Source organism: Chrysemys picta, chromosome 9 (assembly GCF_011386835.1).
Source record: "Chrysemys picta bellii isolate R12L10 chromosome 9, ASM1138683v2, whole genome shotgun sequence".
Taxonomy (NCBI): domain Eukaryota; kingdom Metazoa; phylum Chordata; order Testudines; family Emydidae; genus Chrysemys; species Chrysemys picta.
In genome coordinates, this window is record NC_088799.1 from 21,851,680 (window position 1) to 21,866,260 (window position 14,581).

Below are 14,581 nucleotides of genomic sequence, written 5' to 3' on the forward strand. Positions count from 1 at the left end.
CCAGCCACACTCCGGCTTCCAGAACCCTTGATTACTACTTGCAGGGAGATTCCAACACACTCCCAATCCTGAATTTTCCTCAAAATGTATGTTCTGCACTGTTCAACCCTCTCCTGTACAGCTCCGGTATTATAGGTCCGTTGCCCCTATAAGGGGTCAATATAAAACAGTTTGCTACTTTAAATGGAGTTACCAAACACAGTTCAGTTTAAACACAACACTGGATTCGTTTTTATTAAAAAATAAAACAAGTGTATTTAACTATAAAGAAAGAGTTTAAGTAAGTACAAGGTATTAAAGTCAGAAATGGTTACAAGAGAAATAAAGATTAAATGCTTTCTAGTAGCTAAAACTTAACAAACTAGACTTGGTTGAAGGTAAAATCCTTACCACATGTTCCCAGCAACCAAATTTTCATGCCAGGATCCCTCTCAAAAGGCTGCTTCCTTTGTCTTCTTAGGTGAAAGAGCGATAGAGAGAGAGAGAGAACTTGGGGTATTTTGCCCCTCACTTTTATAGTCCACTCACCCTTTGAAATGTTTTTTTTTTTATGATTACTCCTCAAAGCAAAGTTTATTCAAACCGTAAGAAAGGTGACATGGAGTCTGGAAGTGAAGGTGGTCCCATACTCTTTCTTTTCCCCTGTGTATGCTGAAATGTAGATTTGTCTTGTCTCCTTGCTGTCTCAAGGAACCTGTTTACTTTTTATATTTAAATTGAAGTTTCTTTTGTTTAGGAAAGACCTGTTTAACCACTCCTACTTAGTTAGGGCTGTGTGGGTTTGAATATGTGCTACTAACATCACACAGAGGGAATTTATAACTTTACATATAATGCTGATACATACATTTCACCATGATATTATTGGCCAGTGAGTTATTAGTTTTCAAATGATACCTCACAAGGCATTTTTTGTAAAAAGATTCTTATGCTAGTATGTACAATGTGAATACAGGGGTGCATTTGATCACACTCCCTGAGTCATCTCCAGCTTCTTAAATGGCTTTCTTTGAACTTTTCCACTGGTAATAAGACTAGCCCCTCAATCGGATCTTAATTTAGTACTTTCAACACTTAGTAAGCCAGCTTTTGAATCCCTGGCCACTTGTTCAGTGCTACACTTGTCTATGAAGGTTGCCTTCCTCAGTGCCATCATCTTAGCCAGATGGGTAGGTGAATTGGGGGCCCTAATAGTAACCCCCCCCCCACACACAATATTTCATCAAGACAAGGACATGCTACAGTTATATTCAAAATTCACCCCTAGAGTAATTTAGAAATTCCAAATAAACCAGACTATCCACTTTACCTGTGTTCTTCCTCAATCCCCCCACCTCCAGCATCGAGAAGAGACTTCATTCTCTCTCTGTTTGAGATGAGCTTTGGCATTTTTCTTACAGAGAACAAAACAGATCAAAAAGTCATCTACGCTCTTTGGTGTTATAGTGGAACAAGCCCGAGGTCAAAGTCTTTCCTCCCCAAAGATCTCCAAGTGGATCTCTGACTGTATGCTACTTCGTTATTAACTGGTACACCTTCCTCTCCCACATGGGGTATGCATCCTCAGTGGCTTCAAGAAGTATCTCGGCTTGATATCTGCAAGACAGCAATGTAGAATTCCATCTACGCAGTCATGAGACACTATGCCTTGGTCCAAGCCTCCTCCACTAATTCATCCTTTTGGATGGCAGTTCTGCAAGCAGCCATACCACCTGCATCCTTACACCCCCTCATCCTCTTTAAGTAGTGCTTGCCAGTCACCCACAGTGGAATACACATAGGGACCAGAACTTGAAGAAGAAAGGAAAATTACTCATCCTTGATAACTGGAGTTTCTTGAGATATGTGGTCCCTAGCTGTAGTCCATTACCTGTCCTCCTTCCCTTCTGCTTCGAATAATCTCAGATTCGTGGTAAGAGGAGGAATGAGAGAGGCATCAGTCTGCCCCACCTCTTATACCTTCAGCACGATGTATGAGGAGAGGAAGGGCACGGGTGCAGATCAATGGACACTGCTTGCTAGAATTATCTGGTCTTAGATGCATGGAGTGCATGCATACCTCCTGTGGAATTACAGATAGGGACCACACATCTTGAAGAACTCCAGTTACGAAGGGTAAGTAACTTCTTTCTTTTTTAAACTGAAATGTTTCATGATTACTCACTTCCTTAAGGCAAACTTTTTAAAATTAAATTTGAGAAAAACAGTTCATTTGTTTTTGAATGAGATGACAGTCTAAAAGAAAAATATTTTCCCAATATAAAAATACTGAATTTTTTAAAGTGTTACCCCAAATTTAGTTGCAGTTTGACCACAAAGAGAAGAGTTTATTGTGTGGCCTTGGTATTAAAAATTGATTTTATTTCTTCTCCCTCAGTTCTTCCAACGTATTATTGATCATAAAATATTGATCTTTTGTTTTTGTTATTGGAAATATAAAAATGCACAATCAGGGCATCCTGGATACATGTATATCAGAAATAAAACTTACAAATAAACCAGTGATGCAGATTATGGACTTCTCCACCCTTTACCCTATTAACAAGAATGAACAGATGCTGACCCCCCGAAGCTTTCTTGTAACTTCCCTCACCTTCTCCTTTCTCAAAAGTCAGGGAAAACAGGTGAGCCTTGCCCAGAAAGTCAAAAAACTCAAACTCTGTCAGACCAAGTTCTGGGTATTAGTGAGTTACAGCCATAAAATAATTATGTTGTTTAAAGTGAGGTTAGGCTAGTTTTAATCCCAACTACACTGTAATTTATGGTTATTTTCTTGGGGAAAAATAGTAAAATATGTTTACCAGTTTCTCCCTTTCCCCCTAGGCTCACTTATTTTCTGACTCCAGCCCATGATTAAAAAAATGTATCATTTTTGCCACAGGGTGAGAGCTAACAGTTCTGGAGTGGCTGAGCTGTGATAGCTACTATCCCCATCTCTGAACCCTCAATGGCTGGCAAGGAGGAGGAGCCACTCGATGTGGGAACAAAGGGTCTTAGGGACAGCCCTCAAAGGCAGAGGCGCTATTCTTTGTTTGGATGGAGGTGGGGGAGATGAGAGAGACTGCTGGAGTTGGAGATTAGCTCCTAAATGTGAATTCAGCTGGAATGTGAAGCTGGACCACTTAGATGAGAAAAAAAATTAAAATATATTTTGTATTTTTTTCCTCAAGGAAATACCAAAGTTATTATATTACTGCCTAGGAGTTTCATACATTTTTAAAGTGTAGTTGGAGAGCAGAACCCCATAAGGGCTGATTACAGATAGCTTTGTGTTATACATCAGTCTCTTTCAGTGTTTCAGAGAAGAGAATGCAGATAACCAACTCTTGTTACCTAGATCCTTTTTCACTTTTGATGTTCTTCATCCCTGTTCTAACATAGGCATTTCTCCCATCCCTCCTGAAATTGGGATGTTTCTACAGATTAATCACACTCTAGAAAGGAGGTGTATACAAACATGGTGTAACTTAATGACAGAGCCATGTTTTGCCATTATTTTCATGCAAGTTATCACACATAAAAATAAGGCAAAAATTTAATACATAATGACAGTAATAAAATGTTTTAACATATGTTCTAGTATATTCTTTTATATATTCAGATTGGCTGATTTGCACTGTTAAACTCTTAAGGCCCTGGTTCAGCAAAGTACTTAACCACATGCCTAGGTTAACCCAAGGAGGCAGGCTTAGTGAAGTCAGGCTACTCACATGCTGAAGTACTTTACTGAATTGGGGCCATACAGACAGACCTACTTTTGAGCTTGGCTTGGTAAACTAAGCTTTGAACTCTGATACAGCCTTCCAGATATTTTTAAACTTACTTTAAAGCAATATAGTTTAGAAGTGCTAGTGTGACAAGCTGCAAAATATTTATTTTTATATCTATTTCTTAAAATATTTCCCTTTCTAATGATTATAAAATGTTGCTGATTTTGTATTTGGAATTTCTTGCATTTGTAGTCTATTTCAGTTAAGACACCCAACTAAGTTTTGTTTTTCAGACTTTGTACATTGAGATCATGTGACCTTTTGACATTTTTTAAGAAACCACATGCACCTGGGTTTGGGTTAAATGTCAGACCCTTATCTCTCTCTAAAACAAATTATCTAAATCCTTTCAACCTGTCGAAGGCATTTTTAACCACAGGAGTGGAGGCAAAAAATGTATTTCTGTTGTTTTAAGGAAGTTCATAGCTCAAATATAATGTGTTTTTCACATTTACAGTGCAAAAAGTAAGATAAGCCAACAATCCTTTTGACATCTATTTTTATAAATTATTTTGCAATATATGCTATTCCCTATTTCTCAATTGATATCATGCAAAAATGTCAGATGTCATTTTTTCAAGTCATTGTTTGTCCATTTTCAAGTCAAATAACTTTCAGTGTTGTAAACCTTGCAAAGCAAAAGCCAGATTCTGCTCTGAGGTATGCATGTTCAATTTCCATTGACTTTACTGAGAGTTGCATATATGTCTGAGGGTAGAATTGGGCGCCAGTGAATGACTATGTTACCTTTTTTTACTTCTGCTTTCAGTTTATGTTTGATCTTGGGCAAGATACTGCAAGGCATGGCATCCCTTGAGCATCCACTTTACAGGATCAGGCCCTGATAGATTATTCTAAATTGACTGAAAGCTGACTCTGTTCCCACAGACTTGATTGGGAATTTGTTAGATCTTATACTAATTAAAGCATTAAGTAATTATATTATGTTCATTGTGTTAAATTTTATCATAAGAACAGCCATAATGGTTTGGACGAGTGGTCCACCTAATCCAGTATCCTGACTCCAAAAATGGCCGGTACTAGAGCTTAAGGGAGAGTGTACACAACAGGGCAGTTGGAGTGATCCCATCCCTGTCTTCCCCTCCTAGCTTCTGGCAGTCTGAGGTTTAGGGTTGCCCTGAGTATGGGGTTACATTCCTGACCATCTTGGTTAATAGCCATTGATGGTCCTATCTTCCGTGAGCTTATTTAGTTCTTATTTTAGCCTAGTAATACATTTGTCCATCACAACATCCCATGGAAGTGAGTTCCATAGGTTAATTGTGTGTTGTGTGGAAAAGGTACTTATGTTTCTTTTAAATCCTACTGTCTATTAATTTCATCCAGTGACCCCTGGTTTTTGTATTGTGGGAAAGGGTAAATAGCACTTTTCTCCCACAATATTCATGATTTTATAAACCTCTCATCATATCTCTCCCCCACCCCTGGTGTCATCCCTTTTCTAAGGTGACAGCCATAATCTTTTTAGTCTCTCCTTTTAGGGAAGCTGTTCAATACCCTTGATCATCTTTGTTGCTTTTCTCTGAACCTTTGGCAGTTTCACTATATACTTTTTGAGATGGGGCAACCAGAACTGGACACAGTATTGAAAATGCGGGTGCACCATGGATTTATATAGTGGCACTATGATATTTTCTGTCCCTTTCCTAATAGTTCCTAATATTCCATGAGTCTTTTTGATTGCTGCTGCGCACTGGTGATGCCAATATCTTTTTTTCTTTTTCTTTTTTTTTTTTAGTAGAAATCCATTATATATGTGTAGTTGGGATTATATTTTCCAGTGTGCATTACTTTGCACTTATCAATGTTGAATTTTATCTGCCCAGTAACCTAGTTTTGTGAGACCCCCCATAACTCTGTACTCAGCTTTGGACTTAACTATCTTGAATCATTTTGTATCATCTGCTATCATTTTTGTGTCATCTTCTGTCATCTTATTAAAAGGTGGTAGAATTATCATTGCTTAAATGTTTTACCCATTTCATTCGCTTGTTATTGCCCTTGATCACTGTATTCTCCTCCCAACCCCCAGAAACAAAACAGAACAAAAAAAAACCCTTATGAAGGAAGTTCCATTATTCCATTTCATGTTTCTGACCCAGAATCTGAAAGATTCACTTTTACCTCAGGATTGTACCTGAATTTCAATTTACAGCTAAGTATCAAACAGATAAAATGAAGTAAAATGTGAGCAGATTGATACATGATGGTTAAAATGTGAGTCAACTCTTATGGTGGAAAGATAGAATATTCTTGTTATTTTCGGCAGAGTTAGTAGTGATACCTGTAGTTAAGGCTGCTCGATTCTTTCCATTGCTCATGATTTGTAGCCGTTTTCTTGCATGTCATCCGTTCTAGCATCTGTGCTCCTACAGTGTTCCATTCACATTCTTGCATTCCACAGAAATCACAGAGCAACAGATCGATGTACCTGGTATTTTAAGCAGTACTGAGATACATTTTGCCTGACATTTCTTGCAATGTAAAATGCAGTTGTACTCGGGGGTAAATCTTCATTGCAGTTAGCCTGGGCTAGCTTAGCACGGGTTGAGCATCTCAACTGCAAAGCCTACCCCTCCAGACTCATGATACTTCATCTACAGTGGTAGTGTAATAGCCCATATGCTGTGATGGATTACTGGTGGGTTATCCTATGATTCTTAGCAATGCATTAAATGGGGCTACTCTATTATTTTTGTGGGGAGCTGCGCGCTCGCTCTCTCTCTCTCCCTCCCCCCTAGCATGGAACCGCTGTATGTGACAGTGACATGAGAACAATATTTCATGTGAATAACTTGCAAGTGAAGTCACTCATTATTAATGCAGACAGTTCTGAAGGCAGAACAGCATTTGGTAGCAAGAAATTTTAATGAGAATGTCATTAAGGAATTCAGTCTGCAAACCACAAAGTGATTTGTAGCACACTTGACTAACTTCTTTGCCTCTTCATTTCTTTCCTGTTCACTAAACATAAAAATGTCATTTTAGGTACATTTCTCCAAGTTATGGGTCTTTCTGATACCACTCCACAGCTTTATTAGAAGACTTGTGTCAGTTCTGACCAACTGGCAGCACAGGAGAGGGATTTCTTGGACAACATCTCTGTTCTAACACTGAGGAAGAGCAGCAGAAATGGAGCAGGCAATTGCAGGGGTAAAAGCATTTCCTTGTAGAGAAGAAAAAATCTGAAGGCTGCTTGATGCTAAGATATGAAAGAGGACCCCAGATATTATGGGTAAAATTTTCAAAAGCAACTTAACACTCACTCAGTGGTTAAGTCATTTTTGGCTCTTAAGTCACTTAAGTGCTTTTGAAAATTTTACCCTATAAGTATGCTAACATCTTTTTTCACTTTCACAGTTTTGCACTATCACCCAGGGTAGAAATGGTGGGAGTGCTAGTATGAATAGGTAACTTACGTTTTAACAAACATGTTGTCTTGATCTGCTCACATTTTACCTCATTTTGTCTGTTTATTTGATACTTAGCTGTAAATTGAAATTCAAGTACAATCCTGAAGTAAATGTGAATCTCTCAGATTCTGGGTCAGAAACATGAAGAAGTAGAATAATGGAACTTCCTTCAAATTTTAGGGGGAAAAATCAAAAGTGAAATAATGAGTCTGTCAGAAATGGTCTTTTCGGGGTTTCCTGACCCTCTGTTAGCTAATGCAGCTTTCAAAGGCAAGTACAGTGTTCTTTCATTTTCACAGTTGGTAAGTCTGATCAGAACAGAGTTGTAGTTCAATGCATTATAGCTGAGTGCAGCCTCAATATATGTTTAAACACTTGATAAAGAATAATGCAGGTGCACCAGGATATTAGTAATAATGGAATACAAAGCTTTTCATGACTAGGTCTGTGGTTCAACTCCAGATTGAAATCAATGGCAAGATGTCCATTGAAGTCAGTGGGACAGGATTTCACTTTAAATGAATTATGTTAATCATTGACCTTACAAGGACATATGTCTTGATTTTATAATATTTAACAACCTATATGGCGCTGCATCAGGATTTTTTAAAAATTAAATGAATTCACCACTGGTGAAAGACACCAGACTCATAAACCTGAAGATTGAAACTTCCACATATTTCTACAGAATATACAGTGTATATAGCTTGGACAGTGGCAGTATAAGCTCTCCTACTATCACCCCACCAGTGTTCTGGATCTGATCAATATGGACTATACCCGGCAGATGAGAAGTAGTCTCCCATCACAACTTTCTGTAGCTAGTCAATAAATAAGCCAACAAAACATTTTATAAAACACAGAACCATCAAGATGGGCACATGGATAACCAAAGCAACAACCTAATCTTATCATTGTATTCTGTGCCCTCCCTTCTGAAGCCTCATTATTTGTCAGTAGTTGTCAAGTCATGTTTAAATTCAGACTGTAAACCACAAGGGGCAGGGACTGCATTTGTCCATAAAGTCGTATGTATACAAATGTGATTAAAAATAATAACAGTTCAATTTTCATACCCATTTAATCTTTGACCTTTGATAAGCCTGCTTTCAAGGATGCCATTTAGAGCTAAAAGTGACTTGGGCACCTGTATACTTGAAATTGAAATGAGACCAATAATTCATTCCACATAAGCCAATGTACAACCATCAGATGACAATCTTGCCAGAATTTCACCATACATTTTTCACTTCCTCAGGGGCCAGACGATTTCTTTAGATGTTGATGACATCGCTGCTTCTGTGGTGGTGTGCACTATCGTGGAAGCCACTAAACATGGCCAGAGCTGCAGTTAAGTTAGTGTGAGGGACAGAGGATGGTCTCCTCCCACTCTTTTTATCTGGGGGACAGTTTTCTCTCTCCCACACCAACCAGGTAGTAGTCATCTATAACCTCTTCCCATGGCAGCAATTAGCCCAGCTGATGGGAGCAGAGAGATAATTCTCTAAAGAGCTGCCGGCTGGACAGAAAAAGTGGAGAGGTGTCCTTCTTTGTAAGGTCCCTGCTTGCATCTTTTAAAAACTTGTAAGAGTTAGCCTACTGGATTCATCTTCACTCCTGTAGCCACCCAGTAGAATCACCAATAGAAGCAGGTATATTTGCCTTGTTAAATTGTGCTGTTTAGCACCACAGTTGTTCTTAAATATCAATAAGGTATTTAGTAAATATATTGAAATTATTTCTGCTAGCAGTATTAAAACAGCTCTGTTTTATCTCTTCAGTATATAAAAATTCCAAATGTTTCAGCAACATTTCGTTTTATTAATCATTTTAAGTGCCTTTAATAATTTCTGCATGTGTTTTTCAAATCATCTTATAAGATACAATTTTTTCTATTTTTCTATAGGAACACCAGTTTACTCAGTAGCATGGGGCCCCGATTCAGAAAAGGTTCTCTATACATCAGGGAAGCAGCTGATTATTAAACCTCTTCAACCAAATGCTAAAGTTTTACAGGTATCATTAATATAAAATTTACATAGGCTTCAGTGATATTTTACAAGTGATATAAAGTTTCATATAAGTTATACAACTAAACCACTACACAATTTGGTATGGGCAGAATTTTTAAACTAAAATTAAATAAAAACTAGAAAGAATAAAGACTAGGGCTCCAATCCTGCAAGGAAGTCAGTAGGATTACTCACAGTTCCTAAAGTAAAGCTTGCATATAAATCTGCAGGATTGAGGCCTGGAATTATAGATGTGCTGCAAACCAAGACTGAAATGTATTGGTGAAGATGTGTTGTGAAGCTTTCATAGCAAGCCGTACCTTGCTTGGGCCATTTATATATGTCCTTTATTTAGTCAAAATTCAAAATTTATTTTGACTGTAATATTATAGGTGGTAGCACTGCCTGTTATTAAGGTTGCTTGCCACTTTCCATTATTAGATTGTTTTGAGTTGCTTATATATTAGCCAAACCTTAACCATTTGGGTTACAAAATTTTGGAAAATTTCATTTCTGGCTAGGGAAAATATGTTGTTTTGCACATATTAAAAAATTTGGTAACTTTTTCTTTGAGATGCTTCAGTGCCCACTTGCTTTGGAAGGGGGAATTGAAATTTGGAAGGCGGTAGCCTTTGTGTCAGGTATATGCCTTTTATTGTCTTTGTGAAGATCCATCCAAATATGGCTGAGTTATAAGCATTTGAAAAATAGCACTTCGCACATATTCACTCAAGACCTGCTAGAGCTTCATAGGTAAATTCCCTAAAGATTCTGTCTATGCTGAGCATACCCAGCCTGAGACTGATCAGGACTCTCCCTGCAATTGTGCACAGAGCCAGGCACTAAATTGAAAGCAGGGAGGGGAATTTATTGTCCCCCTTCTGGGCCTAGGCAGCGTAGAGGAGGAAACTGCTTGATTCAAATGCAGAAGAGATAAGATCCAGTCTTGTGGTGGAGCTAATATATAGGTAGAGCCCTGCGCAGATACAAATTTATATCCACGGAACCGCATGGCTCTCCCGGGAACTGCAGTGGTGAAAGGAGCAGAATGTGGGGCTGCCGCTCCCAGGAGCCAGCACCCCACACCAGCAGCTTCTCTGGCACAGCTGTACTGCTCTCAGCCCTGCCATGCAGCTGTCTGCGTCTCCTGTCTGGGAGCATGCACACCGCTTGAACACAAGAGTGCGACCAGGGACAGCTGCCGGTGACCATGGTGCCCGCCCCATTGGTAACCCTTGTGGGTGTCTTTATGATGCCACGTGATTAAATGTCTGGTTCTTTAGTTTACTTTTGTAAAAACTAAGAAAATCTCCTTCTTTCACTCAGCCAGACATACCACCTATATTAAAAGAACATTACTAAAATTGCAAAATCAAGAACTCAAAAGCTAGGGAGTATGAAAGTTAAGGTTACCTGTGCAACCTTAATTTGTCCCTTTTGTGCATATGCATTAGGATACAGTCTTCAATTACATGATCCCTTACTATTTTTTCGACGGGACCAGGGTTTCATTCAGTGCACAGGGTAGACCTGCTCTGGGGATGAATCAGGGTTGTATAGTTTTCTATAAGACCCCTGCTTCATTTGTTACAAAAGTTGGAAGGTGTATAATAATGAGGCAGAGGACTGCACAAAGAGAAGGGATGGTCTTGTGGTTATGGTTATCTTTGCCACAGAGTTCTTCTATGATGCTTGGCAAGTCACTTAAACCAAATGTTTCACAGGTGGTCACTAATTGTGTGTTCCTCTTTTTGTGTGTGTGTCTGACTTGAGACCTAGAGGTCTGATTTGCAGAAGTACTGAGCATTCACAGCTACAATTGAATTACCAGTAAATATGCGTTGAACATATTAAGTGCTATATAATACCGAGTACTCTGAAAAATCAGGTTCTAGGAGTCTCAAATTTGGCAACCAAATTTAGTGGACCTTTTGACCTTAACCCGTGGCTCAGTTCCCTATCAGTAAAATGGGGATTATGATACCTCCTTCTCTCGCTGGAGTATTGTGAAAATAAATTAATTTATGTTTGTGAAACATTTAAATACTATAGTGATGTTTGTGGTAGAAAATCCCATTAGTACGTTTTTAATTTTGTCTTTAGAACAGGATCTGAAATTGAATAGCATTTAGTAAACAAGACCTTGTCTACACATGGAGATTCTGAAATAGATATTCGTGAACAGATATTCAGGAATAACTCCATGTGCAGACACACTTATTTTGGAATAAGAGTGCCTTTTCCCAGTTTAGCTTAATCCACTTTGAAAGTGGATTAAAATAAACCAGAAAAAAATTATAATTGAAATTTTGACCATTTTTACTAGTACCTGTCAGAGATGGAAATGGGAGCTTTATGTTGTTGGAAGAGATTTGAGAAGCATGTTAAAAGCTGTTTCACTAGTAAGATATCAGTAATATGGCCAGTCTTCGGGCTCAAGAATCTATAAGGTATAAATAGTTATGTAGCGTTTACCTCATATATTAACATGTCATGTTAATAGTCTCAATAAAGATAGAAGTAAGCAGTAAAAATGAGTGGGAAATGATATTTTAAGGGAAGTGGGGACACAAATAAATGGCTTTTTTGGAGTTTAAATGGAGTTTAAGAAATAGAAATTGATCCATGTTTAAAAAGATGAAAGAACAGATATAAACCACTGTTGAAAAAAATTAGGGAGAGGCCTAAATAGTAACAAGCAGAGGTTTAAAATAAAAAACCCAGAAATTTCAAATAAACAGAAATAGGCTTCAATTTTTTTATAAAAAAGAAGGAAGATGCAGTGGCTTTAAAAATAAATTTAAAAAAATCCTATTGTAGTTTGGAACATTCAAATTGTGGAGATTCTTAGACATAATATAAGTGCATAACCTCATTATTACCCTTCTCCTCACTCCCCTTTATTGTGTGTTATGTTAAATTAAATTGTAAGTCTCTGCAGGAAGAGACCATGTCTGCTGTGTTTGTACAGTGCTAAGCACAATTGGAACCTGATCCTGACTGGGGCCTATAAATGTTACCAGAATAAAAAACAATAAGTACTAAAAATAATAGTAAAAGTAATTGCTAGATTTAAATGTATACTTAATTTATTTCTTTTCCTGTCAGTGGAAAGCCCATGATGGAGTTATTTTAAAACTCGATTGGAACTCAGTCAATGACCTTATCCTATCTGCTGGTGAAGACTGTAAATATAAGGTGTGTATTGTTTAACTTTAATTACAGTGGATTAAATTATTTAAATAAATATTTAAAGCAGCAACTGAGTAACAATACTAGGCACTACTGACTTTCTCCAACCTTCCCAAGACCTTTCAAACTCAAATCCAATTAGATAGAAAAATTTCAGTGCAATTCTACACTGAATGAAGAGATTCCTAGCACATGTTAACATAGTACTATTTCAAATGGGACTACATCAGCGCTTGCTAGGTACCTTTTAGACCGCAACAGCAGGGTTTACACGGCACAATTAGAGCACAACACTTTAGAGCACTCTACACTTTGCACCCCTCTAGTGTGCATTTCTGTACCCGGTAGACAAGCCCTAGCTGCTGAAGGAATATTAAGACTAAGATATGAACTGAGAAAAGTAAAGAAATTACAATTAAAGGGGAAACACAGTTTGTCTTGTTACCTAAATACAGGTGGGATCCTTAGGAAAATTGTATAGATGGCACACTGTTCTCTGTCAGTAATAGAGGGTGCATGTTATGTTTTCCCCCTTAATTGTGAACTTACTTTAATTAGTTGGTATCTGAATTCTAACAGTCTCTCATTTATGTGCTGTGATTTAAAAAAAAATCTTTTGAATTATATAGTCTTTCTGTTTAAATCTTCTCTCAGATCAGTGCATACTATGAATGGACTCCCTGCTAATATACTAGTTATAGTGGCCCAGATCATCCACTCTGTGGAATAAGGGAACTCACTGAGATCCCTCTGCATCATGCTGTTGGAGGGCAAGGTTTGCCACCTGCAAATAATCTGCCCAGACCTGGCAAATACCTGGGAATTGACAGGAGGCCAAGGGCCATCTTTAACAGAAACCCTCTGCCCATGCTATTGCTCTGACCCCATAAGCCTTCAAAAGCCACCAACCCTTCCCCATTCAGGTTTCCTGCCAGCATAGCTCCAGTAGAGATACTTTCCCAGGAAATACATCCTCCCTGGCATGGTTTGCTCCAGGTCCCTGGGGGAGGAGGAATATGTGGCCTCCACCAATAATTCCTAAGAGGGGGACTGATGTACATTTTATCCCCATTGCAGTCATGTTCCCAGCCAACTCTCACCTTCCCAGCTTCCCCCAAGTTCTCTTCTACCTTCTGCACAGACCTGGGGATTCTGTAGTGAGTCTATTGCAGGGTCTGGAAACTGGGGAAATGTGAGCTGATGAAGGGTATGGTAAAAGATCCAGGAGAAGAGGAAATCTGCATGTTGATGATCCCTCCATGTGGTTCTTGAGAGTATGAATTGGGCCAGTAGATTTTAATTACTCTGGTTTTATTTTATTTTTTTCATAAACATACTGTACAGCAAAATAAAAATGTACAAAGTTCAAATTTTATATAAAGAAATTAAAGAGACAGAGTGGGACCAACTTTTGTTGGTGAAAGTGACAAGCTTTTGAGCTACACAGAACTCTTCTTCAGATCTGAGAAAAGTACTCAGAGTGTCACAGCTAAATGCAAGGTGGAACAAATTGTTTAGCATAAATAGTTAACACACATTCTAAGGAACCATTTGTCTGAAATACAAAGAAATGTCATTTGATATGAAAAATTGGTGGAAAATGTAAGAAATGTTAAAGTTTAAATTTCATCTGCTATATTTAGAAGAGAAAATAGAAGTAAAATTATAAAGAAGTGACTATCATTGTATTGAAGTGAGGGTTAACAATATTCCGTGAACATTTTACTGAGCGGTATGAAATGAGAACTGAGAAGAAGAACAAGATACATTAAGAAGACAGTGAATTGTAAAGAAAAAGAAGGGAGAAAGGGGAACTAAAACATTTGTCTAAAATAAGTTAGCCAACCCCCATATAACCTCAACTATTTTTCCTGCCCTACACAAATTATTAGAGCTCAGCCTGAGCAAAGAGAAACTTAAAAAATAAAAATAATAAAAGGACTTTTGTAGCAATTGCTCTCATTTCAAAAACACATTTTTTTCATGTCAGTCTAAGATCTGTTTTTGGAAATAGCTTTAAACCTGTTAAAATGTTATTTTTATCATTTAACTAGATAATAAGTTTTAATAAAAACTTAATTTGTACTTTGATTATTTAATAGAAAAAACTCATCAATATGACAACTTTTATAAACTTATAAGTTACTAATGCATAAAGTGTTCTTGCTGGCAT

The 14,581-nt window shown here is 37.8% G+C and overlaps 1 protein-coding gene across 5 annotated transcripts in view; it reads left to right on the forward strand.

The window, feature by feature from the left end:
* IFT80 (intraflagellar transport 80) overlaps positions 1–14,581 on the forward strand; it is a 180,741-nt gene that overhangs the window by 77,946 nt on the left and 88,214 nt on the right. For all 5 annotated transcript variants that reach the window (XM_065556886.1, XM_065556888.1, XM_065556889.1 and 2 more), the window contains 2 exons: positions 9,111–9,220; positions 12,325–12,414. In XM_065556886.1, coding sequence (XP_065412958.1) covers positions 9,111–9,220; positions 12,325–12,414 — 200 coding nt within the window. The remainder of the gene's footprint in view (positions 1–9,110; positions 9,221–12,324; positions 12,415–14,581) is intronic.